At 35.1% G+C, this 26,447-nt stretch overlaps 2 protein-coding genes across 3 annotated transcripts in view; one reads left to right on the top strand and one right to left on the bottom strand.

Moving 5' to 3' along the window:
- Window positions 1-322: 322 nt before the first annotated feature.
- Window positions 323-8,012, bottom strand: mpv17l2 (MPV17 mitochondrial inner membrane protein like 2). 2 transcript variants are annotated; one of them, XM_028444675.1, is made up of 6 exons: window positions 7,969-8,012; window positions 6,705-6,923; window positions 4,762-4,923; window positions 3,573-3,649; window positions 2,629-2,757; window positions 323-1,147 (listed from the first exon to the last, which is right to left on the bottom strand). In XM_028444675.1, the coding sequence occupies exons 2-6, from the start codon at window positions 6,892-6,894 to the stop codon at window positions 1,070-1,072; spliced, it is 636 nt and encodes a 211-aa protein (XP_028300476.1). In that variant the 5' UTR covers window positions 6,895-6,923; window positions 7,969-8,012; the 3' UTR covers window positions 323-1,069. The 2 variants fall into 2 exon arrangements, with proteins under 2 accessions (XP_028300476.1, XP_028300475.1); XM_028444674.1 differs by lacking the exon at window positions 7,969-8,012 and adding an exon at window positions 7,816-7,962 and having other exon boundaries at window positions 326-1,147.
- A 2,340-nt stretch (window positions 8,013-10,352) lies between these two features.
- rab3ab (RAB3A, member RAS oncogene family, b) overlaps window positions 10,353-26,447 on the top strand; it is a 31,537-nt gene continuing 15,442 nt past the window's right edge. Inside the window, exons 1-2 of the mRNA XM_028444280.1 lie at window positions 10,353-10,424; window positions 25,601-25,825. Of these exons, the coding sequence (XP_028300081.1) occupies window positions 25,601-25,825 (225 nt within the window). The 5' untranslated portion in view covers window positions 10,353-10,424. The remainder of the gene's footprint in view (window positions 10,425-25,600; window positions 25,826-26,447) is intronic.

The following is a 26,447-nucleotide window of genomic DNA, read 5'->3' as shown; positions in this document are numbered from 1 at the left end:
AATGGAGTGCTTCATATCAAAAGTCAGTCAATATTTAATCAGGGTTGTGTGTATATTTACCTACAGCTCCATCCCTCCCACTGACAGCTGCAGGCTGTAGTTTCACAGCAGCAGCAATGACTCTTTCAGCATCTGTGAGCAGAAAATCTCTCAATGGCTTCCCTCACTCAACCCGTTTCCTCTTCATTGTGTTGTTGGCAGCATAAATATGAAACTTTTTACAGTAAAACCTGCTCTTGTTCATGCAGTGTTTCTTAAAAAAATTAATCAGTAAACCCAATGTCTGCACGTGTACAACATCAAACACACTATTTTTATACACTGATAACTTTATTTAAACAAAAAAACAGACATCTTTAAAGACCTTTGTGTCATTCAACCTGAGAAAAATTACTGTATGAACAAACAAGCGCTCAAAATATTGGTTAGATAATCCGTTTTTAATTTTTATAAGCATAATAAATACATAATGCAACGCGTATGTACTTTACAGTCTATCATCACACAACCTGATGACTTTTAGCAGCTGCCAAATCATTGAATCAGCTGGTGGAACACAAAGTGCATTAAGTCCATTATAATCAATTACTGTTATTGAAATACAGATTATATAAAAAAATAAATACCGTACACTTCACAACTTTATTACCAAGCAATCACTGCTTTTGTGTTCAATAAAGAAAATACAGAAACTTTTATGCATGGAATCATGTTTTCATGCATTGGTCTTTGCACAGGTCAAACGTAGGCTTGCATTGATAGGTAATGATTGGTAGGCATTAAAAACTAATATTATTTTTAACAACACGTTAAGGCAAAATTTATGCAGGCACCCACCTTTCAAAAAAACAAAAAAACTAAAACAATTCACAGATATCAGTGAATTTAAAAGTCCATAGATGTTTGTACGGAGCTAAAGCTGAGGGCAGTGAAGCAGCTTTTCATCCCTGAACAAAAGTCGTTGAGGACATTGAAACATGAGACAAAAACACGCAAACACATGGGCAGGCAGAGTTTCTCTGAGGAAAAAAACATAAGCACAAACTCTATGACACAATCTTCACCAGCTTCAGTTCTTCTCTTTGGCCTCGAGTGGTGCGCCCTGAACACTGATGTCGGACGGAACGTTAGCGTGCACGCCGTCCTCCTGCAAGAAAACACACAACAAAAAGAAGTAATAATGGCATCAGGGAGATCATTTATCAGCAGGACATTGTTAATAAGCAGTAGGGATAATGAAGGAGAAAGAAACTAAAAGAAAACATTTATTTAAAAAGGAAAAACCAAGGCCTGTGGCATCTGAAGTACAATCAGGTAATAACACAAAGACATGATGAACACACTCAGCTTAATCACTAATACAGAATTAAGACTGGAAGATATGGACCAAAAGTCATATCTCAATATTTTTTCTCAAAATGGCGATATACGATATAAATCTCAATCAAATGAAGTCTGACCAGAAAGACAATTCAGGGTTAAATTTGCTGATGCAAAATGCAACAAAGGCACATTTATTAACAAACAGCTGCACAGTATGTGCCACTTTTGGCTTGTTCTCCTCTAAAGGACAGCACGTGAGAGTGAGTTCTGTAGTGTGACCTGTTTAATGGTAGATCTGGGTTAGTACACACTCAGAAATCCATCTAACTGTGCTTTTTCATGCTGTTCTGAGAGGTACTGAAAGCAGCAACTCCTAAAACAAGTATTTTGATACAAAATAAGATATTAAAAAAATGTCAATATAGCCGATAATGTAATTTTCTGTATCGCCAAAATAGAAAACTCGATATATCTTGAATATCGATATATCACACAGCCCTATACTGAATTTAAAGTAAATAAAGCTAATAGGAGCCTAATCAATAAAAGCTAGAGACCAGTGACCACACTGGGGAGGATGGGGGGAAAGGCAAACTATAACACAAGAATTCAAACACATTTCTCTACAAAAACATACTGTAAGTAGAATTCTCACAGATTCGTCCTCTCCTTCCATCACAGTTTTACTCATTTCTACATCTCTGAATTAGTGCTGAACCGACTTTACCACCGATTTCATCAATTAAGATAAATCAGTAAAACTCAAGGTCAGAGACAAATCCAGCATCATAGTTTACACATTATTACCCTACAAGATTTAGTAAGTCTAGATTAATAGACTTTTGACAGAAAGGAAAGCTCAGAAAGCCAGTAGCATGGCAGAGAGCAGCGCTTATCCTCTCTATAGCCAGTTTAAGCCTGTAAATCCTTTACTAGGCAACTCAAAATCTTGTTTTTAAAATTTTAATCCTATTTACACTGAACGCAAAAAAAAAATGAAGAAAAGGCTTGAACAAGTGATTACACCATGTGATATATCCTATAAATGGTATGTTCTTTTCCTAACCTGTTTTTATTGTGCACTGTAAGCCAACCTTTGTTTTTCTACATGTGGCTTTTATTCATATATTTGTCATTCATTTATTCATTTTAGGTGCACTTTTTTACACCCATCCAGCACACAGTTCAGCCACGAAAGGCCAATGTCTCCGATAAGATATGATCTGACCTGAGTGTGACATCACTGATCTACAGACATTAAACGGCCAGATTTGTTCCTTTGATTATGAGTGTGGCTTTACTTACTCTGTGTTTAAGGTAGGAGAGGTAGGTGTCCCACCCTAAGGTGATAACGTTGATGTAGACCACTCGAAATTTTGGTGAGAGAAAGTAAAAGTTGATCATTTGAGCAGGAGGCCAAACACACCAGTCTGCCTGTTAAAGGAACAGCATACGTGAATGAAATTACAGAGAGGATGATAAAAGCTTCTTAATTAACAGTCATGGCTTTTCATGATTGATGGATTAATGAGTGAGTTGTGAAGGACCCAGTTTTCTAAAACTGGTAAGAGAGTGAGAAAAAATGTAAATCTGCAATGTATCACAATATTTCACTGCGCGATCGCTGATCACTAGGTGTCAGTGAACCACATCAGAACTCATTAAACTACTTCATTCCTCAATGCATTTTAGTTTGGAAGTTGAATGCACTTTATTTATTTTAAAACACACTGGGCACTTTTATAGATGTATGTGGTTACTTTTTTTCTCAAGAATTTAAGAACTTAACAGAATCAGAATCTGTTGTTGAAGCAAAAGTTAAACTTTTTTGAATAATTTCACATAATTTGATATAAAAATACCACTTGTTCTTGATATTGGTAGTTGAATTACAGTTAGTTACCATTTACTTGTTCTCACAAGTTTAAAAAAGATTAAATAAATTGTATTTTACACCATTTTGTACTTGTAAAGGTGAAATTTGTAATCAATGATGTAGCGATATATCGCTATGTAAGGTTTATTGTTTTGTTATGTATTTGGGATGTATTGTATCATGACGTGGGAATCGTGAATCGTTTCATATCATCAGATTCATGGCAATGCAAAGCCCTAAAAAACGGTGTCAAATTAGAAATAGTTTAGCCGGTATTACTTGCAAGTGAAAACACTGCAGCTTTTGAAATGACTGAATATGACGTGTTCTTGTCAATGCAGAAAATGACAGAAGTCACAGAATTGAGACTTGCCTTGATAAATTCCCAGAACTTCTCTCTGAACTCGGCCCAACCTTGGGACAACGTGCGTCCCTCCATGAGGCCCATACCTGCAATAAACAGGGATCACATAATGCCGTCACATGATGATGATGTCGGATGTGCGTCAAAGCGGCTCTTCATTAAAACAAAGTATCAGATAAGATGAAAACAACGAAAGCAGTTTAGATATCTAATAAAACACGGATGACGTTCAGTCAAAACCAAGACTAATCCCAATTTGACCCTTGAACGCCAACCATGCTGTAATAAATACCCACACTGTGTTAGTCTAACCCTCCCACGTCTCTTTGAGCGACCTTTGATTCTGTATGAACTTACCGTACTTACTGTACCTGTGCGTAATCAGAAACCACTCATGTGACCACACCCACTGAAACAGCAGCATGTACTGTATGTCAGGGTTGGGGTCAATTATACTTGTAATCGTGTAATTTATAATTAATTACAATTATTATTACATTTGGAATTGGAAAAAACTGTTGCTGTTGTAATTTTTAATTGAATTGTAATTGAATTCAGATCATTTACTTTGCAATTGTAATTATCATGGAAATTCTATTAAAAAACATTTCATTTACAATTTAATTAAATGCAAACCTGTGGAACGTATGTAGTTAACAATTATTAAAATGTGTTTCATATCAAGTCTACCTGTCACTTCTCTTGAGGATTTTACCATTAAAAAAAATGTAAATCGAGGTTTTATACTGACAGAAAAAAGGCTCAGACACCCACGGCAAAAAATATGAATACCAATATTTTCATTGATTAGGAAGCCTAACAAGGCGACCAAGAGATGAAAAACAAACTAGATGATAGATAATATTTTTTAGTGTATTTTACAGCTGATTTAAGGCATTTAAGATAATAGATGCTAACAGAAAGCTAACACAAGAAGGTTACATTTTATGAGCTTATTTATATTAGGCTCACAGTAATTGTAGTTAATTGTACTTGAACTTTAGTAATTGAGAATGTAATTGTAATTGACTTTGAGGGGACAAATAATAGCTGTAATTGGAAAAAATGCCCGTCACCGTAATCATAATGGAGTTGTGACTGAACATGAATAATTCAAGAAGTAATTCTAATTAGAAAATATAATTGAGCCCAACTCTGCTGTATGCATGTCGAGCTGCTGAAAAAAACTCTCTTTTACCTATAAAATACCACAACCCTAACGTGGGCGAGGCCACCACCTGGTCCACCAGAACCTTCTTGGTCAAAGTGTTCATAGCTTTTCCCACGTAGACTCTGTCCAGCCACATGTACCAGTAGTGCAGCACCGGACCCATGGAACAACCCACAGCAAACATCCGACCTGTGGGGGAAAGAATGACAAAAACACAGCTTAAAGCTATCACTCAATGTGGTCTGGGAGTGAAACAAAGACATAGCCACACAGACTAATATTATCATTTTTCAATAAGTTTTAGTATCATTGTGTGAGGGTGATTCTATGTCATTTCACAAATGACCAACGGCCACACACTTCGGTTTCAAAATTGTTCTGTGACTATTACCGTCCTTATTTTTCTTCCATTTTCAGCTTCCAATATCTCAGGAACAACATCACATAGGAAACTGAAATTTGGTATAGTAATACAGCTTCACCTACTCTCTCAAAATATACAAAAATATCTGCGATACATCCTATCTGGTGGACATGTCAGTCCCTCAAAAACTAATAAATAATAAATGATTATAAGACACAGAGAGAAGCTACAATGACCTCATGTAAAGGATTGTTAATATCAGATGTGGTGAAATAACACAAAGGTGAGTTTTAAAATAAAAATGAAGTCATCGCATATTAAAAAAATGATTTTTATCCCAGGAAAGAGTCATCTCTATACTATAATAAATAAAACAGAGATCTTTTTTTTTCTTACACTCCCACATGCCGTTATGGGCCAATGAAAATAGTAAAAAAAAAAAAAAAAAAAAAAAGGTATTTTTTAGAATTTCAAATGACTGTCAATCAAGAACCAATGCAAATATCTGACTAATCATTATTGATGTGAACAGTCTATGTTCATAGCTCAAAGCTGATCAAATTACAGGGAGCTGAGGCACATGTTAAGTTGTTTACTGAAGGCCAAAACTATTTTTGAGCCCCACACCCAGAGAAACCTTTTTCCAATTTTGAGGGACTGGCATGTCCATCAGATAGGTAGGTGGAGCTGTATTACTATTAGGGGTGTCCTGATCCGATATCAGCCATAAAACGAATATCGGATTTTATCGGACTGCATCTAAAATCGCCAATATATACTATATTTATTCAATTGTAGAATACTGTAGATATTATGTTGAAGGTTAAAATGTATGTAACCAACTGGTTAATAAAAATGGGTCAGTTTTTCTCATACCTACTGTTGCTGACTATTGTTCTCTGTTTGAGTAATATCACATATTCCACACTACATAATAAGTAATAAAATTATGTGCTGATATTGTATCGGATCAATATCAGTATCGGCCTATAAGCAAAGCTGCAATATCGATATCGTATCGGAAGTGAAATTTTTTTGTATCGGGACATCCCTAATTACTATACTAAATTTCTGCTTCCTGTGGTGTAGTTTTTGAGGTATTAGAAGCTGAAAACGGAAGGAAAAAAGGGACACAGGAAAATTGACACGTATCTAACTCACTGAATTATCCATATCTCAAAAAGTTTTCATCTGATCAAACTAAAAAATGTATAATGTACCTATTGACGTGTTACGGAACAATTGGTAAAACATTTCTGGATTTTTTGAGACCGGAGTGAGTGGAAAAATGTGTTAAAATGACATAGAATGACCAGTAATTAAATTAAATCTTTCATCACAACAAACATGCTTAAGCTATATCATGCAGTCATGTTGGTAAGTGTTTATTAACTGGTCAAGTTGGAGAGTCTAAAGCACAGGTTTTTACCTTTGTTTCCATCTTTACTGCATTTTAGATGGATGTCAACGTTTAAGTACATGAGAAATTCTGAACCACTAAATGTTGACATAATCGTATGTGAGAAAAAACCCAAGAGCAGATACCTAATCCAAACATATACAAGTCTCTGCTGCTGGTTTTGTCTGTTTTTTTTTTTTTCCTCACCAGTCCTCCTCCAGTCCCGGACTCGTGCTGGGTCCTTACGATTCTCATAGCTCTGCTGCAAGATATCTCCCAGTGACAGCATGATGCCCCCACTCAGAATGTTGGTAACCAGTAAGTACCGGCCCTGAAATAAGGGCCGCCACGAGAACCGAATTCGAACCAGAAATTCTTTACCCGCCCGGGGAAGCATGACGCTGTGACTGCAGGGAGAGCTTTCATCTGTAAACAGGAGAGAGGAACAAAAACACAAGAGAGTGTGAGTGAGTGGAACAAAAAATGTAAATAAACAAACCTATGAAACCATATATATATATATATATATAAGGATCTTCACATAAAGAGAACCATGAAAAACAAAAAACAACAAATTTCCATTATTACTGATTTAAATATGATACAGATTAACACTTACTGATGTAAAACAGGCTATTTTTCAGAATCAGAAAGAACTTTAATGGCCATGTATGTTATACACACGAGGACTTTGACTTGGTCAACTGTCTCTCTAACAATGTAAACATTAAATAATAACAATTAACTAGAAAACATAAACAGTAAAGACGAATATGTGCAATACTAAATAGGATAATACAACAAGATAATAACATTAGGATTACAGTGCAGTAGTGCAGTGACGAGTAGTGCAAAAGGGATGATGAATTTGAGTTCATTCTAGTTCAGTATTTACAATGAAGAGAACGAACGAAGGTGAACTTATTCCATATTTCTAACAATATTTTTTAGTTCTTTTTACTTTCAAAACATAAATAATGAGTCACGTATATAGTCAAAATGCCATAGTAACACTACAGTAGATTCACCAACCCATCATTGGCTATTAATAATAATAATAATAATAATAATAATAGTAAAAATAATAATAAAAATAATGTAAAAAAAAAATTAAAAACGGGATAATTTTTCCCTTTTTAAATATAAAACAGTTGCATTGACACCACGGTTAAAAAGATTTTTTTTAAAAAAAAATCTATCTTCCTTTCTTTTTGTCAAACTGTCTCCCTGAATTAACTTTGACCTCTACGTAGAAAATGACTAAGCTCATATTATTCTGTCCATGCCACGAGAAAATCCCAGTGAAAGCGAACCTGACCTGGTGGAATGAATAAAATTGTCGCCCGGGAAATTCGCGATTCGCCTTTAAATTGATTTTAGGTAGAGTAAAATAAATTAAAGTGGCTCCAAAACTGTGACACACTTTACAAAAACGTGAAACGCATGTAGATGTCGGTAAATGTCGTGTTACCGGAAGTAAACACCGCAAGGAAGAGAACCGGAAGTAGTAAAACATCCAATGATGTGGAGGGAAGCACGATTGAGCGCCCTCTCTCGGTTTGGCTGCGTTACTTCAATCAGGCTGAGGAGCTATGAATCCATCCATCTGTGTAGGAAGATTTGTCTTTATTATTCAATTTAAAAAATGATTTTTTTTTTCAATAAATAAATAAGAATCACTTCAATCAAAAAAGCATAAAAAAAAGTTTACTTCAATCAAAAATAAATATTTTCAATCAAAAAAATTAGCAAAAAATGCACCAAAAAATTAAAAAAATAAATTAAATAATTGCATTTGAACACTTTTTTCTTTGACTGAAAAAGTTTTTCTATATTGAATAATAAACACACAAATTTACCACCACCATATCCATCCATCCATCCATCCATCCATCCATCCTACTTTTTTTTAATTATTATTGCACTGTTTGTTAGTTTATTTCTATAGTTTTTAATTGCACTGAATGGGATTTCGCACAAATTTGTGGCACTTTTTTGGAAAAATGGCGTTATATCATATCATATATCTTATATACATGTTCATTTACGTGACGCTCAAAGGTCTCCACGACTGCAATGCAACCCAAACGAAACAATTCTACAGTGAAGACTTGATTATATTGTAATATTGTTAATTTTATATTTGCTATTTCAATGACATTTCATTTTTAAATTGATTTGACAACGAAACAAATACTGGATGACTGTCAAGCATCAGCCTTAAATGCAGTAAAAACCAAAAAAAAAAAAAAAAATGTATATATATATATGTGTGTGTGTGTGTATATATATATATATGCCCATGGGAGCTGTAGTCATTAGGTGACATTGACAGCAGTGGTTACTGATGACCTCATGATCAATAATTTAGTCTTTTCAGCAGGTCTCATTAATATGAAAGATCCGGTTCAGTGCTTTAGGAGGGACGTCTGAGGACGCTGGGTAAATACACGGCTCTGGATTGGCCAGAATATCTGTCAATCATATACTACGGACTCTAAAGTCCCGCCCACATGCCATTCACTTGCTGCGGCCTGCATAAAAGTGTCCAAATTAAAGACAGACCGGAAATAGGTTTTTCTGTCAAGTTAAAGCTACAACTATACTATTTTATTTTACCTACAGAACTACTTAACTGTTTATGATATGATAACAATGTAACAGCTTAATTGCCCACACAAATACCATTTTCTATTATTTGCTATATTTTAGACTCAACCAAGTTGTTTATGTTTAATCTTCTTCTTCTTCTTCTTCTTCTTCTTCTTCTTCTTCTTCTTCTTCTTCTTCTTCTTCTTCTTCTTCTTCTTCTTCTTCTTCTTCTTCTTCTTCTTCTTCATTACACACAGAATGATAGATTCCAGTCTTTATAATTGTTGTGTTTCCCATTTATACTGTTTAGGATTTCTTTCCCAAGGTCATTAATGCAGTATGTTAATATAGTACATTAATCACAGTGTCTAAATCTTGGTGTTTATTATAAATGGGAGCCACTATGGGTTGACTAAGGCTCCTTTTTTATTTTATTTTATTTCTTATATTAAGCATAATTTCTCAAAATTGTGTTCGGGGTGAATACAGGTGACTGTGATGGTTTTTTGTGTGTTGTAGACTTGTAATAGGCTGTCATGAATGAATGAATGAATGAATGAATGAATTAATTAATTAATTAAATAATTAATTAATTAATTAATTGATGAATGAATGAATGAATGAATAATATGTTAAGGTTTCAGTTATTCAAATTTTTTTTTGTCTGAATAAATGAAACCTTAACATACTATTTAAAAAAAGAAGACAAAATGAACTTGCTTGAATGAATGAATGAATGAATGATAAACATAATCCTTTAAGACAATGTTTTTCAACCTTTGGGTCGGGACCCCAAGTGGGGTTGGCTTGGAGTTTAATTGGGGTCCCCTGAAATGTATAGTAATTCATAAAAATATGTAAGTAATTACAGATTTTTCCCCAAATTAAAACACACAATCTTAAACAACTGTATTCTATATTTTCACTTTACCAAAAATAAATCTAGTTCAAATAAAATGCAATAAAAAAATGAATAAATAAATAAAATATCTGGAAAAACATGTCACTAATCCTAGAAAAATATGTCTTTGGGGTTGAAAGAAATTCTTGATATCAAAATGGGGTCACGATCTAAAAGAGGGGGGGAAGCACTGGTTTAAGAGGTTCTAAATTGTTTGAGTAAAATAGTGCTAGTTATTTAAGAACGTCTTTTTTTTTTTTTTTTTTTTAAGTTAATCTAATAAAGTACAATGAACTGCTTGGAAAATAACCGGATGAAGTGTGCTTTTATTTTGTAGCCTGTGTGTGGCGTTTGCGTGTCTCAGTGTTTGTGGCTTGACTGTGTTTCTGCGGGGCTGGACGCGGTGGAAAGCTGCCGGATAGAGAGCTGTAAAGGTGCGTTTTCTTCCTCTAATAATCTAATACATGCCCTGCCCTTATATTTAACACCATGCTTAATGTGTGTTTATGATGAGCTGCTGTGTGTTTTATTATATCAGAAGGAATGATTTTAGATTTTAGATGTGAGCAGGAGACACGGAGCTGATGCTGCACTAACAGCTGTTTCCACCGTGAAAGAGCCTCCATGTAAAAAAAAAAAAAAAAAAAAAAAAAAAGAAGAAGGTGTGTGTGTGTGCGTGTGTGTGTGTGTGTGTGTGATGGAGGAGCTGTTCTGCTGCAGATCTGCTCTGACTCACGGTCTGTCCTGCAGAAGAAAAAAGGCGTTTTACATCGTCGGATGGTTAGAAGCAAGAAAAATAATAGGAATGCATCATTGTTGAAATGTGGTGTATTTTTCCCTAACGAGAATAACATAGATTACAATAGATACCGACTCATTGTTTTACTAAATGTGGCATGATGACATACCCGTGCTTAAAATACTGGGTGGATGTAAATGATCATAGGCTTTTTTCCCCCATGTATATATGGTTTTAGGTTTCTGCACTTTTCCCTCTAAAGGAGTGCTGTGTGCATGCTGTCAGGTTCAATATTCAGGCTGAGCCTTCATGTGTGCTGCACATTCATTCATTCATTCATTCATTCATTCATATTCAAACCAAATACAGTCTATTCATCCTCAACATCAATCTGCTGCTGCACTTATTGTGTAGTTAGATGTAACCTCATTTAGAAACATGCAATGTGTGCATTAGAGCTGGGCAATATAGCGAGATTCAAGATAAATATCGACTTTTCTATAGAAAAGTAAAATATTGCCTATATCAATATATACATTTTCTTTATAGCGTATTTTTTATTAAAATACTTGTTTTCAGGGGTTAGGGTTGTAATTTAAAAAGTAGGAACAATTAGTTTAAATTGGCAAATAAAGGGCATGACAAATCGTGAATGTGGTTAAATTGGCAAATATAGGTATGAAATATGCTGAAAAGAGGTTAAAAGTGACAACAATAAGTCAACATATGCAACATTAGGTGGTAAAAGTAGTGGAAAGGGTTTATAAGTGCCAAAAATGTGCAGAAAAGGCATTGGAATAAGTTAGTGAAGTGGCACAAATGGGAGTAATGTTGCAAAAATGCATTAAAAGGAGCAAAAATATGGCAAGTTTGGTGACCCCCACCATATACATATGTGCACTAGTATTTAATATCTTGTCTTAAACAATGAGATAAAGCTATCACTGAAGAGTTGATGCTGGTATAGAATCAAGGAGAGGCTTCGTGACTACATTTGTAATTTGCAGTAGGAGTGACAGAGTGAGCGTAATATGAATGTTGCAATCTTTAATAGAGAACAATTATACAAATGATGAATACATACAAGGAACAGAAAATATGTACAGAGTGGTGCATCAAATAAGAAGAAACACAAATAAAATATGAACATTTGAACATGAGAGGATTCATTGTTAACCTGAGTTCATCCTGGCTTTGGCAAAACTTATCTTGAATATGAATTGGGAAATTAAACTAGTTTAAATAAGAATATACTTTATGTTTTATTGTCATATATGAAGAGCTACATACACAAAACGTGTTCTCTGCATTGAACTTTTTTATGATGTTGCACCTGTTGTATTAATCTCTCCACTGCTCTGTACAGCACTTTGTGAGTTTATCTGCAAAAAGCACTTTATAAATAAATTACTTACTAGGAAAGCTTAAAAAAAAAAAAGGGGTAAATACTACGGTAATTAAAAAACTTTGAAACCTTAGTTTTTGTGAACAGATGCTTAAAGTGATATACATGTAGGCCTGGGCAATTCATCGAGATTCAAGATATATTGATATTTTTATTTTGGAGATACAGAAAATTACAATATTGCCAATAACAATATATTTTTGTTTTATTGCTTATTTTGTATTAAAATAAAAATTTTAGGACTCGCTGCTTTCGCTACTTCTCAGTACAGCATTAAAAGCACAGATGGATTGCTGAGACCTAACCCTAAACTAGCCACACTACAGAACTCACTCACACATGCTGTCCCTTATAGGAGAAAAAGCTAAAAGATGCACATATTGCATAGCTGTATATAAATGTATGAAAAAATGATGAATGTGCCTGTGTGGCATTTTTCATCAGCAAATTTAATTGTCTTTCTGGTAAGACTGGTAAGATTTATGTCGTATATCACCATTTTCAGAAAAAATAGCAAGAAATGAGTTTTTAGAAATGCAGCAGTAGTCATAGTATGAGTTGTAAGAGTGCATTAACACTGGCCTAGGTTCACCTGGAGTCTGTCACATCAAGCAGCATCTCTCCCACGTTCAGTCTGCACTCCTCGCTGCTTCTTATTCCTGTTGGAAATACAAGAGGAGACGCTATTTTTAGCTCCCCCTCCTCTCGTCTGCATCCACATGCTTCCTAGAGAAAGGGTGCACGTGATTGGATGAATAATGAGGGGAGGGGGGGGAGCAACCTGGGAGGATGACAGCAAGCAGCTGAGTAACGTAACATTTGGATAAATGTTTAATGCACAGAGAGTGGTTAGTAGCATCCTAATAAATGTAAAGCTAATCCTTGGTGAATATCAGACATTGAATGAATTTTACGGCTTGTCTTTTATAACCTTCTTTAAAGCTGCTCAGGCACAATTAAAAGCGAGAAAAAATGCAAACTCCTGCTGTTTGATTAAAAAAAATGGCAAGACACTAATTGCATATTAGATGGAAGTAAAGTGAACCGATATTGATATCAAATATCGGTCCGATATCAGCCAGAAAACAAATATCGGATTTTGTCGGACGGCATCTAAAATCTCCGATATATATTATATTATATTTATTCAATTGTAGAATACTGTAGATATTATGTTGATGGTTAAAATGTATGTAACCAATTGATTAATAGTAAATGGATCAGTTTTTCTCATTCCTACTGTTGTTGACTATTGTTCTCTGTTTGAGTAACATCACTTGATCAAGCCTTTTCTGTCATTCCCCATCACAAAATAAGTAATAAAAGTATGTATGATTGGTGCTGATATCGTATCGTATCGATCGCGATATTGGCAAATACTTCAGGCTGCAATATCGGAAGTGAATAAGTTGTATCGGGAGGGACATCTCTAGTATTTGACATGATTTATTTCCACTTCCTGTCTGGTTGATATGAATACTGTGTCACTAAAATAATAGTCGTTTGTATCGCTCACTACTTCATTAAATGAATAATAGGTTAAAAAAAAAAAAAACATACAAGCATAGCTGAAGCAAACACAGCGACTGAAAGTGTGTGATCATTACAAAAAGATTGTAATAATAATAATACAAAATATTTTTAAGCGCTTTTCAGAAACTCAAGGACACTTTACAGTTTTTAATACAAATACAAGTTTAAAAAGGAATCTAACAACAATAAAGGTAAATACGGAAAATATTATCGTAAATTATAATACAGTTTTAGCATTTCATAAGAAGGTCTAAGGCAGGGGTCTGCAACCTGCGGCTCTGGAGCCTCACGTGACTCTTTGACTCTTTTGCAATGGCTCCCTATAGCTTTTGAAAATATAATATTGAAATAGAGAATTATTTTCTTACAGAGGGTAATAATGACATTGACACCAAATAAAATCATAATACAACAGCTTTAAATACATTAACTCAAAAATACTCTTTATATAACATTATTCGATATCATTTTAACTGTATAGAATGTTATACACTATAGTGTCGTCTTTGAGAAGGTCTTTTTTGGCTCCGTGAGGACTTTATTCCAGGTGAGATGAGGCAAAATTGCTCGTTTGAGAGTAAAGGTTGCAAATCTGTGTAAAGCAGCTGATTTATGAAAAGCGTAATGACAGGTTTGTCATTTTTCTTTACCAAACACTTTTATTCTAAATGAATGCAAATATATACCTGTAAATATGGGTCGAAAGCCTCAAGTTTGTCAATTTAATTGTTTATTTAATAAAAAAATAAAGCGACCTGTAATTGGATGCCTCGAGGCAGAAAATCACATGTGACCTCTGTGTTATATGTTGATTTAAGAATGATAATTAAAATGCAAACAATGAAACAGAAACTTATTTGAATAAATATGAATAACCACTTAGAAACAAAAATGGTATTGTGTTTAATGTTTAAAGGAAGATGTTGGCATTAAAACATAGGTACAGGAATTGTTTATTGTTTAACTTTGGAGGGGAAAAAATGTTTTATTTCCATTTGAATCTACATGTACACTTTAATGAAACAATGTGTTTGTGTTTATTAACGCGATGTTGCCTTTATTTAATTAATGTCTATTCCAAAGTTCATGTAAAATAGTTTAGTCAGAATAGTTTTTTTTTTGGGGGGGGGATATTAGATCAATGTCTATCTGTATCCAGCATCAGTTTTAACTTAAACGTAGAGGAATCATTTACAAGAAAAGACAGTTTGATTGATAATAATGCCACAATAGGACAGTCATGATAAAAGAACACGAGAAAAACCTGAAATTGAGTCTGTGTTGAATTAATTTGTTACACAGCTAGAGATATTCCACCTTTAAACCCACAGTCTGTGTTTTAATGCCATTTGTAGATATTATTTGCTCTTTTCTGCTTGTGTTCAGGTGATGAAGGACACTCCCAGTAAGGATTTAGTAACAGGGAGGTGTTGGGATGTTGGGGATCAGCCGTGGATTAACTGTTAGTCTGCATGAAGCCTACCAATGCTGATTAAATAAGTCTGACTTGCTGTTCACAGGAGCTCTTATAGCTTTTTATCAATCCAGTTTGTATAGGACGTCAATCTCCTTAGGGTGACAGGTTTATAGGTGAGCTCAGAGATGTCAATGTCCACCATTAAAACCCACAACTCCTAATTGTAGTGAGATACAAGATGTGGAAAAACCTTTTTGCTGAAAATGCATCGCCTGTTGCCAGTGACTAAATGATTTTAAGCAAAGCAAAGACAAATATATCATAATACATAACACATGACCACGACTGTTAAGTAAAAAAGTTTGAAGGTACAATTCAGAGTTTCTTTTTATTTTATAAAACCTGTTGCAGTGTATGGGGCACCGATTGTAAAGTTGTGCATGCTAAAATAAACAGCAACATTTAACATTTAGATTTAAATTCAACATTTACATTTAATATTTAGATTTAACATATTACATATAGATTTAACATTCACCATAACATTTAGATTTAACATTTAACATTTAGATTTAACATTTCCCATAGCATTTAGATTTAACATTTAACATTTAGATTTAACATTTAACATTTAGATTTAACATTTAACATTTAGATTTAACATTTAACATTTAGATTTAACATTTAGATTTAACATTTAACATTTAGATTTAACATTTCCCGTAACATTTAGATTTAACATTTAGATTTAACATTTCCCGTAACATTTAGATTTAACATTTAGATGTGTCATTTGCATTTAGATTTAACATTTAGCCTTAACATTTAGATTTAGATTTAACATTTAACATTTAGATGCATCATTAGGATTTAGATTCAACATTTACATTTAACATTTAGATTTAACATTTTAAGTAAGATTTAACATTTTAATTTAGATTTAACATTTAGATTTAACATTTCCCGTAACATTTCAATTTTATGTTAAGATTTAGATTTAACATTTAGATGTGTCGTTTACATTTAGATTTAACATTTAGTCTTAACATTTAGATTTAGATTTAACATTTAACATTTAGATGTATCATAGGATTTAGATTCAACATTTACATTTAAAATTTAGCATTTAGATTTAACATTTAGATTTAGATTTAATTTTTAATATTTAACATTTAACATTTAACATTTAATATTTAACATTTAACATTTAACATTTAACGTTTAACATTTAACGTTTAACATTGACAATACATTTTTTTGAGAAAAGTACATTTTACAATTGCTGTAAATGTGGTCACATAAGTTTTTTTTTAACTTGGTTTGTTGTAAATGTTGCAAAAAGTTGCTGTTTATTTTAACATATGCAACTTTACAGTCGGCGCCCCATAGCAGTGTGCAGTTATCTGTTTACACAGAAATTCATCGCACCAATGCAAAAAACAAAAAACTAAAATTAATATATAAATTGTGTTAACCTTATGCAAATGTGGCTCTCACAGTGTGGAACATAATAGAATTTAAAAGGTTAAATGAATACAGTCTCTAAGATTTGATGTGTTATTACTTTTAGAGACCTACCTTAGACTGTAAACCTTTGTGTTTTAACTGTAGCCTCTCATCTCACCTGCTAATCTTTAAGATACAAAGTAAAGGCTCATAATAGTTTTGCACATTGAGGGCAGTGGAGAAAGTTCTGAGTTTCTTCTATAACCGAACAAGCTTTGACAAAATGTAGGCAACGGATGTTTCTAGCCATTAGCTGCTGTGCTAAGTAGCTTCACGAAGGTCTGCTTTAAGTGTAGAATTTAGTGAAAAGTGAGATTTGTCGGCTCAGATGATTCTAGCTGTGGTAGAAACGCCATCTCCTGGAACCTGAGTATCACCAGCGATATCTTCCTTTTTCACATTTTACACAAAAAGAGCTCTATAGATTTAGTTTTGCTGGACAGCACTTTTCTTTTCTTTTTCTAAAAAACAATCAAAGTATGTCTGTTTATATATTTATTGAAGGGACTACATTTTTGCGAATACAATATTTCTTTTTTTGGTTTCATGGACTAAGAAAGAGACTTTATATGAACATAAGCTTGTTTGGTTTTGGGTAGCACTTTACTCAAATTTTTATACATAAAGGCTGACATTATGCTGTCATTATTATCACATGACTGACACCTGTCATTATTAGCATGAATAAGGTGGCGTTCATTACCCAAACCCAAACTAACCCCACTAGATCCCTCCACCTAGCCCCAAAAATGCCAACATAGCTCCAAAGTTGTTTTAATTTAGTGAACTACACTTAATGACAGCCTTCATCACACCTTATTCATGCTAATGACAGCGTAACGTCAGCCTTATGTATACAAGTTCAAGTAAGGTGTTACCCAGTTTTGAGTATTGAGTATTTTATTTTGCTTGGTGCATAGATCAGTTTTGTTTGAATGAGAATAAATTAGATGAGGTTGACTGTATTTTTGTCCATAATATTTGTAGTAAGTAAGTAATCTTTATTTATAGAGCGCTTTTCACAGGTAAAAAAAACCACAAAGTGCTTTACACACATTTCAGTATCGTCCCGTCTAAAGAGAACATGGAAGAACAGCAACAAGTAACATGGGAGACAAGAACGGGAGAACCGTGGGTCACCAAGGGCATAGGAGGCGCCCCGTATTTAGATGAAAAATGGGAAAACAATATAAGGAGAGGTCAGGGGAAAAAAATCAGATTATGAACTGAGTTCCCAAAATAAGAAACAAAGTCCAGATTTTTGGCATTATTTGGATTGATAGTGAACTGCTATCAACTCTTGAAGTTGTCTGCTCATTGGTTACAACAATAGTGGAAGAGAAAAATTGGTTTGTGAAGGTTTCCATGAAAGCTCTCAGTCATCAGGATCATGTTGATTATAGTATCTTAGTTGAGGCAAATAGACTTGAAGTTCCACCTCCATTGAAAAAGGGCTTATTCAGCTGTGAAACGTACTAATTGGGAGTCTTGGATTCTACTGTAGACAACAAGCTAGATGTTCCCCTCGTTTGATGCACCAAATGAACCTTCATACGTTGTCTGTTTCTTTAAATAGGCTAACAGGAAACCTTTTGTGTGTTTGTTAATGTGGAAGGAATGATCAGTAGTCACCATAAGAACATCAACAACAACCAATGTACAAAGTACAACACTTACACACAAAATGTAGTAATATCTCCATGTTGACTCAATTCAGATAAAGTTGCACATTGAGAGCACACAGGCCGGTCTCAGTAGAGGTTTTGAAGTAACTGTAACATGAACAGATTAATTTTTAATTAGAAAGGCCACAGAGGAAATTGAACACCCAACTGACGGTAATCAAGAAGTGTCTCACTTCCAGGAGTTAATCTGGTGTCAAAAGACGTGCCCCATTCTGAATGAGTCAGCATTTTTACAAACATGGCTTATATTATTAAGTAGCACAGTCACAGCCTGTGGGTCTGTGGGGTTTGTCAGCTTTATTTGGAGTTGGATTACTGTTTCTGGTTTCTTAGTGGGCCTCATTTGAGATGTAGATTGTTCTTTGTTTTCTCATTGTAAAGGTAGCATCAATGACTTACCGGTAATATCTAAATGTTGGACCATTGAGTCCAGTCTGGGAATTTTTCCTGATCTGAGTTCAATTGGTTGATTTTAGATAGATCGTGGGTTTTTAGCTTGGTTTTTGCTCGTACCGCGCAGTTTCAGTTTAATCATTTCATTCCCGGTCTTCGTTGATGTTGGTGGGTCAGGGTTCTTATGGTTTGGTGTTGTTAAACTCAGTTTAATTTTTACTGTTTTCAACAACATTTATTTCAGTTTTTCAGTTTTAACAGTCATTAGTTTGCCCTTTTCCCCTTTATTATAATGACCTTCAATCACATCACACCCGGTAGCCCGTATGGACCATAAGAGGTGTCCTCAGGCCTCTTCTAACAGGAGCACTGGTAGTAACCCATGAGCTTTGTCTAAAATCTGAGTTCCTTGCCTGGCTTCAAACTCACTAAGATAAATACAGGAGACAGAATAGAGTACACACTGCACTTGATACGTTTTTGTATTAAATGTTTATTTTCACATTGGTAGAAATTTGTTTACGTGTTGCAGATGGGATTTTGTTAAAGGTCCCATATCATGCTATTTTTCACCCATCTCCATTTGTTCTAAGAACCCCAAAAACGTAATATTTGAGGTTTATTTTCCCAAACTCGCCTGTTTTCCAGAGTTTTCGCCTCTGAAAAGTCACTTTCTGAGCAACTCTACACAAACAGGCTGATTTGCGGCCTAGTTATGCATATTCATGAGTGGGCGTGTCTATAGACGGGACACTGACTTCCTACTCCCTGCATAGTGACGTAGTGCCAGAGGACAGCCCGCCCTCCTCCCACCCACTCCATAGCAGAGCTCATGCTGCTTTATAAACACGAGACAGAGCGTGGGGGCGGGGCGTTCCCCGGTACATACATAGACTGTAGAGAATACATACATAGCACTGCACGAAGGATGCTGAAATGCGCACCTTCATGGACGTGTCTGTTTACATGTCAATCACGGCAGAGAGCTTCCTGGAGGCGTGGCTTCTCCAGCTCAGTGCCGCGTCAAATTCGTCATCAAAGTGGGAACGTGTCATCAAGTTGGAGCGAGGCGTTTGGGCTCACCCTGCAGTAAGAAAGGAGCAAATCACCCTCTAACTAACGATTGAGGGAATCAATTAAAAACACTTTGGGCATGTGTATGAAGCCCAAATAGCACTTTATGATGTTTAAAGCACAGAAAAGTTGATTTAGCGTAACATGGGACCTTTGAAGAAGCTACAGATTGTGATAATTTGTGGATTTTTGTAAAATATTACAAAATTGTTAAATTGTACAAATACTACATGTTTCATGATTAGTTTAAAAAGTTGTTAGTTAGTGTCTCGTAAAATAGGAACATAAAGATTTCCTTTGAAATGTAATGAAAATGAAATAATTGCAGGAATTAAGTAAAAAAAAAAACTGTTGCATGTTGATACATTTCTTATCTTTTTAACTTATTGCTAGTTTTCCTTATTATCTTACCCTTTAAATAAAGTGAAAATGTGAACATTTTGTGTTTAAGAAGTGTATATCAAACTGGTAGCCCTCACACAGTTTTAAAAAGGTTAGTTTGAGTTTATTTATTTAAAACCGGGACAATACATATTAATGAACATGTACATGTAAATATGCAAGATTATAGCCAACGGCTAATTTCCATCTTTAGTGACCCCAGTAATAAACTGTATGTAATCTAAAATTTAGAACAGCCCTTTTTGTTTGTTTCTAACAGAACAGATGTCCTCTGCTGCTTTATTGAAAGGTAAAAGAGGTCATCTTGTCCAGCGTCTGAATGCAAATGCTATGTTTTTTTAAAACATTAATTCATCGGTGGTCACTGTACGAAACAAAGAAGTGCATTAAAAAATATGCTTCAGGATGCATCGATTCATAATCGAATGGTGAGGTGCCTTAAAATTCCCACCCCTATTAACATACCTACTGCTATATTCACATATGTCACACGTGCTGATTAACACATGGCATCATCCAGTTTCACCCATTCATCACCTTTTTTGTACGAGATCAAGCTCATTTTCATTAAGAACAGTTGCCAACAGCAGCAGCGGATCAGTCGATTCAGCACTTGCATTTGTTCTCCTTTCCTTTCATTTGTGTAGATTATTCTCTCCGATGCAGTGAGTCACACTGCAGTTCTCTTCTTTATTTGACGACCAGTTTCCATTATTGAAGGCCTTCCTAAGTTCCAATAGAAGATTCAAATTTGTTGTAAATGTAACAACAAATTATTAGAGCACAAGTGTCTCAGTCATGGCCCGGGGGCCCAATCCGGCCCTTTGGAGCATGCTCTTCGGCCCGCAGGAGAAAAATAAAAATGACCGAGAAAACATGAATCATAGTGTAAATGAAACTCCTGGTGCTTATATCGCATTTTTGCAGTCATATTTAATGTTAAACTGTCGAAAAAACTCTTATAAAATCTTTAAATTTTCCTCAAATTAAGACATAATATGAATTAAATAGAAGTGAATACCCTGTCATCACTTATTGCTTGAATATTGTAGGTTTCTTACATATTTTTGTATTTTATGTCTACGTATAAGTGCAAACTAGGGCAGAATAATGATGAAATGATTTATTTTCCTGCATTAAAATCTGTGGCCCACTTGAGGTCAAAGGCCCCTGAACTAAAATGAGTTTGCCACCCGTACACTTGTGTGACACCAGTGGCCCTTGTTGTTTTGTTCCTGAAAGCTAGATTTGTATTGAGGTAGTGACTGAGACTCAAGTTCAACAAACCTTGGGTTGTTAACTTATTTTTCAGAAATGTCTGATATTTGCTTTTTTGCTGATAGTGTCCCAACACTTAATTTGTGATTCCTACTGATTGTTGGGATGTTGGGACATTATGTTGAATGAGAAGACTAAACCAATGTTTGCTGTCAGATTAAACCCTGTTTGTTTGGCACCGTCATCATTCAACGTGAATCGATTTGTTCCTGCATGTACAGTAAATTTGGCTGAAGCTGTGCAGAGGGTGCAGTTTGTTTGTGCTTCTTCTTTCCCAGATAGCTCGAGTGTTGCACTGCAGGCCGAGCCCAGATAAAGGTCTAAATATAGAGTGGGCTGAAGGGACTGAATCATTGTGCTTTTAGTGGGGGGAAAAGAAGAACTCCTGAGACCTTTCAGACCCTGTAGCTAGAGGTTGACCGATATATCGATATATCAGGCCAATATATGGACTTTTTTCAAGATTGGCCATTTTTTTTTACCATAACCAGCCCTCCCTAAAGAATTGTAATAAACGCTTTATTATAGGGAGGACATAAAAAGAGAGGGCAGTGTTACACCTAAGTGAGGGGGAAGGGAACAGGGAGGAGAGACTCAAGGTAGGAAATGGAAAGGGTGGGGAAGAGTTGATTATTTTAAAGTGAGAGTGAGATGTGATGTTGAAGTTGTGCATATGGTGAGCTTAGGTATAATGGTGGTGGTGGCTGTGAACAGAGGGAAGGAGTGAGTAGTTATACTTAAAACAGGCATTTAGTTTAAACTGACTACTTACACATTGTATATTGTTGTTGTGCTTTACTGCTACTCACCCGTCCTGTACTTGTTTTACTTGGTTGTGTACGGGTATATTTAAAGTTCAGTAAATGTTAAGAGTTCTATTGGTGTATTTCATTTAATTTACAATATATACATTTACATCATATGAGTTTTTCAATTGTCTTTCATAATCAATGTGCATTTAAAAAAAAGTATATCGGCGTCAAATATCGGCTTCCAAAATTGACTTTAGATATCGGCCATTGGCTGAAATTCTTTAAAAAAAAAATTGGTATCAGCATCGACCTTTGAAAATCCCATATCAGTCAACCTCTACCTGTAGCCCTGATGCCCATCGTTAGAGCCTCTGAGTTAAATGTGGTTTAAAGAATTATGTTATTTAGACTCAACATAACATTCAGTTTGTACTGTTAGAAATAAATCACATTTAGAGAAAGTCGATTTTGTTTTTTACAATTTATTGAGTGATATATCGATTAAAATGTTTGAATATATTGTTTTTCCTCCATAACAAGTGACAAAAAATTATTTTAGCAAAAGTAGTTTCAAGTTATACAACCCAGGTTATAGGCTCCTTATAGGCTCACAATAACTCACTGAAAATTGGGTCTGGCCCACTGTTCTTTGTCAAGTTGTAAATGTGATTTCATATGTCAGAATGGAAGTGAGTAATTTTATAGCCTGCTAACCTACACAGGTTGTAGCTTGCCACGACACCTAAGTTAACATAACCTCCAGTACCTGATCATGTTTTTAAATCAAGATAAGCATCTTTGTTCTCTGCTGCACCCAATATCTTTTCAGGAGTTTTGCTCCCAAAAAATGAGGACTCAATGGTGCAGTGTGACAAGACAAATCATTTTTATTTTTTATTGATGGCTTTTGTAGGTCAAACTAGTTTACTGGTGACTCTTTTGTTCTGAAATATATCATAGATGTGCAGCAGATGCAGCTTCTCAAAGTGTACATAAGTACTTTAAGTTCATTTGCATACTACTGACACATATTTACTACTCAGGAGTCTCATTGCTGGTGTTCATTGCATGGTTTTTTAAGTTGTAAGTCAAAATGTGAATGAGACCTGATGCTAGTCTGTAGGAGATTTAACACAAAGAGACAAACACATTCACACACTTGTTCACTCTTACATGCAATTTAGAGACATTCCAATTGGAAGTTATTTTTTTAATTTCTGTATTTTTTTATGTCTGTCTTTTGTTGGCCCTGATACTCTGTTACTTTGGTTTTTCACATAACCTCAAGGTCACCAAGCAGAGCTAGACTGCTGTGTTACATCTATCTATTAAAGCAAGGACTGTCTGTCTGTCTGTCTGTGGAGCGCATATCTCCCTGATGCAGTGTCTGTTCGACCTGAAACTTTTTAAAAAGTTTGCACACACACACACGGGTGCATGCGTGTGACTTATTCCCACGGCTGATGCACAGGCGTGTGTGTGAGTGCGGTACAACAACCACAAAGAGGAAAGGTTTTAACAGCACCTTAACACCTACAATAAACAGCACTAACCGTAATATCACACACACATGCACGCACGCACCCACACACACACACTTATAGATGAAGTTATTCTCAGTCTGCTCGCTAAGTTACATCTGTTTTTATATCAATTACTAACATTGGATAATAAGCACCCCTGCACTAAGAAATATGAAATGCTAAATAAATAGTTTTATTTGTACAAATTCATGTGTCTTTTATCAGATTCTACCTTAACCGCTGCATTGATGCAAACTTTTTTTTTTATCAATTTATCATGCGCATGTCCCATAGAATTAAACCAGGGAAATCGCACACGCTCTTTTACTTTGCACCCACAAATATACCCCTTTATAACACTACAGAGTACAGAGTATGTACACCTCTTTGTACATCCAACCTTCAAACACACAATCATTTGGCTCTACTTAAGCTCCCACATGAATACATACTTCAGATGGGCATTGTACTAGTATGGCTAAAACACGTTTGTACCAGCCTCTAGAGATCAGTCTCCCATGCTACTTTTTAACAGACACAGACACTTCCTCTTCTGGCCACCTGTGTGTCTGCTTAGTTTGCTAAAGACTTTACTTGTGACTATAACTAGAATAAACCACACTGAAAAAGAATTACTCTTGTCATCTGTCCTCAAGCTGTTAAGAACGGGTAAGAATTTATAGAAAAAACCTTACACAATCAACGTAAAAAAAACTTTTGCTTTTTGGACTGAGGAAAGCAGCTAGAAGTAAATGCAATGCAAACTTCCCCCCTTGGACTCAAATCCAGCACCCAAGATGCAACATTTATGAAGAAACCCTAGAACATTCTGCAATAATGCTAACACTTTGTCCTATACCAATGTGCTGCCAGGAAACACACGTACATATAGGCTGTGTTTGAAATGGCATACGAACTACACACTCAATGAGTATATTCTGTCTATCATATACTATTAGTATGATTACGATGTGACCGTTCCCACTGAAGTATACTTCCAAGTTTCCCAAGATATATTTCAAACGTCCTACGAAAAAAACCTGAAGCACACGAGGCTAAATATTTCTGGTAATTTGTCACCTTTTAAAGTTCTAAAAGCATTTTAAACGAGAAAGTGACCAAGTAGAATATCAACACGTGGTCATTTGTTCCATAAAACTTGCGGAAACACATTTCATGCCGACATTTCAGAGATTTTCAGAGACCCACCATTGTGCTAATGACTCAATTTCTGGTTAACTTCAAAACAAAAGCCCTATTTACAAACCTAATGGAGGACAAGAAGACATGCTTTTGTTTTGAAAAGGGGACGTTTGATTTTTAGCTTGAAGCCGGTCCCAGGACGAATATTATGTTCCGTTCGCAATTCAAATGGGGCGGTTGAGTATGACTAGTATGCCCACTGTCTATTCTTAAAAAATGTCCCGATATAGTATACATCTGGGTAATTCTCACGTACTCAATCTTTCCATACAATCTACCGGTAATTGGAACACACTACATACTCATTTTGACATCAGGCTTAAGTAGTACGTTAGTATGCGATTTCAAACACAGTCACACTGTTCTGCTTATGTAGTACCACAGCTATAATGTACATTTTGACATAAGAATTTGATTTAGACTTCATTATAATTGTCTGAGGAATATGTCATGTGTTTTTGCTTAGTCTAGTTCTATTGAGCTAAATCTGGAGAGAAAACAAAAATTACTTTATATTTACATCTATTATAAACGCTATTATGATGTTATGATGTTGTCCAAGGGAGCTCCACAAAGACCCAGATCTAACTCTGGTTCAGGTCATTTACCCTTTGGTGTCAACAACTTACAACTGATTGGACAAAACTAGATTTGATTGATAGGAATGTCTCAATTACATTTATTTCCCTCTTGTCATCAGATGGCATCCGCAAATGCAACCTATGGGCAGAAGGAGTCCTCAGACCAGAACTTTGACTATATGTTCAAGATCCTCATCATCGGCAACAGCAGTGTGGGCAAAACGTCCTTCTTGTTCCGCTATGCCGACGACTCCTTCACCCCGGCCTTCGTCAGCACTGTGGGCATCGACTTCAAGGTGAAAACCATCTACAGAAATGACAAGAGGATCAAACTCCAGATCTGGGTAAGACAACAAAGACGATCACTGGGTTCTGTTTTTAACTGCTCTGGAATTAAACACGCAGTGCATTAAAAGTAGTTGTTTCCAACATTTTGATCACCATAGATCAATTTGAAGTTGTAAAATCACCTGCAGCCTGGTATCTGGCAGGGGGCAGGTTGTGAGTGCACACATAGATAATGTTGCATATACAGCATAATGGAATATTTGGTAAGAGCTCAGATTGGACATGTTCAGACTGCACAGTTAGCAGATTTTTGAGAAACTGCAACAGTCTTGACATGCACACACAAAATAAAATAAAGAGAAAGGTTTGAAGCTAAAATGTAATGGAGACCCGACAATAACAGTCCCATAGCCCGGCACAGGTTCCCCTGGGGGTCAGTTAGCTCTAATTTAAAGAGTATATTACTGTAATCTATTGTAAGTTTATAGTTCTGTATATAAGTTTGTTTGCTTATACATAGTTTAATGAGATTTAAATCTATATTGTTGGCTTTTCAGATCGAGTTTGCATCTTTTTTCATTTTATTTGCTGTTATCTATATTTATAATACGTATCATTTATTTTATTTTTATTTTTTTAAACACGTTTTAAACCTATTAAGAGCACACAGATATCTAA

The sequence above is a fragment of the Gouania willdenowi genome, chromosome 4 (assembly GCF_900634775.1).
Source record: "Gouania willdenowi chromosome 4, fGouWil2.1, whole genome shotgun sequence".
Lineage (NCBI taxonomy): Eukaryota > Metazoa > Chordata > Actinopteri > Blenniiformes > Gobiesocidae > Gouania > Gouania willdenowi.
The sequence above is the reverse complement of the archived record's forward strand: the minus strand, read 5'-3'. Positions and strand labels throughout refer to the sequence as shown.

Excerpts from the sequence above, each read along its gene's own strand:
- mpv17l2 (XM_028444675.1), bottom strand. The coding sequence starts at position 6,894 with ATGCTTCCCCGGGCGGGTAAAGAATTTCTGGTTCGAATTCGGTTCTCG. Across the intron at positions 4,924-6,704 it reads CCGGGACTGGAGGAGGACTG|GTCGGATGTTTGCTGTGGGT; the intron begins GTGAGGAAAAAA and ends TTTCCCCCACAG. Across the intron at positions 1,148-2,628 it reads TCTCCTACCTTAAACACAGA|GAGGACGGCGTGCACGCTAA; the intron begins GTAAGTAAAGCC and ends GTTTTCTTGCAG.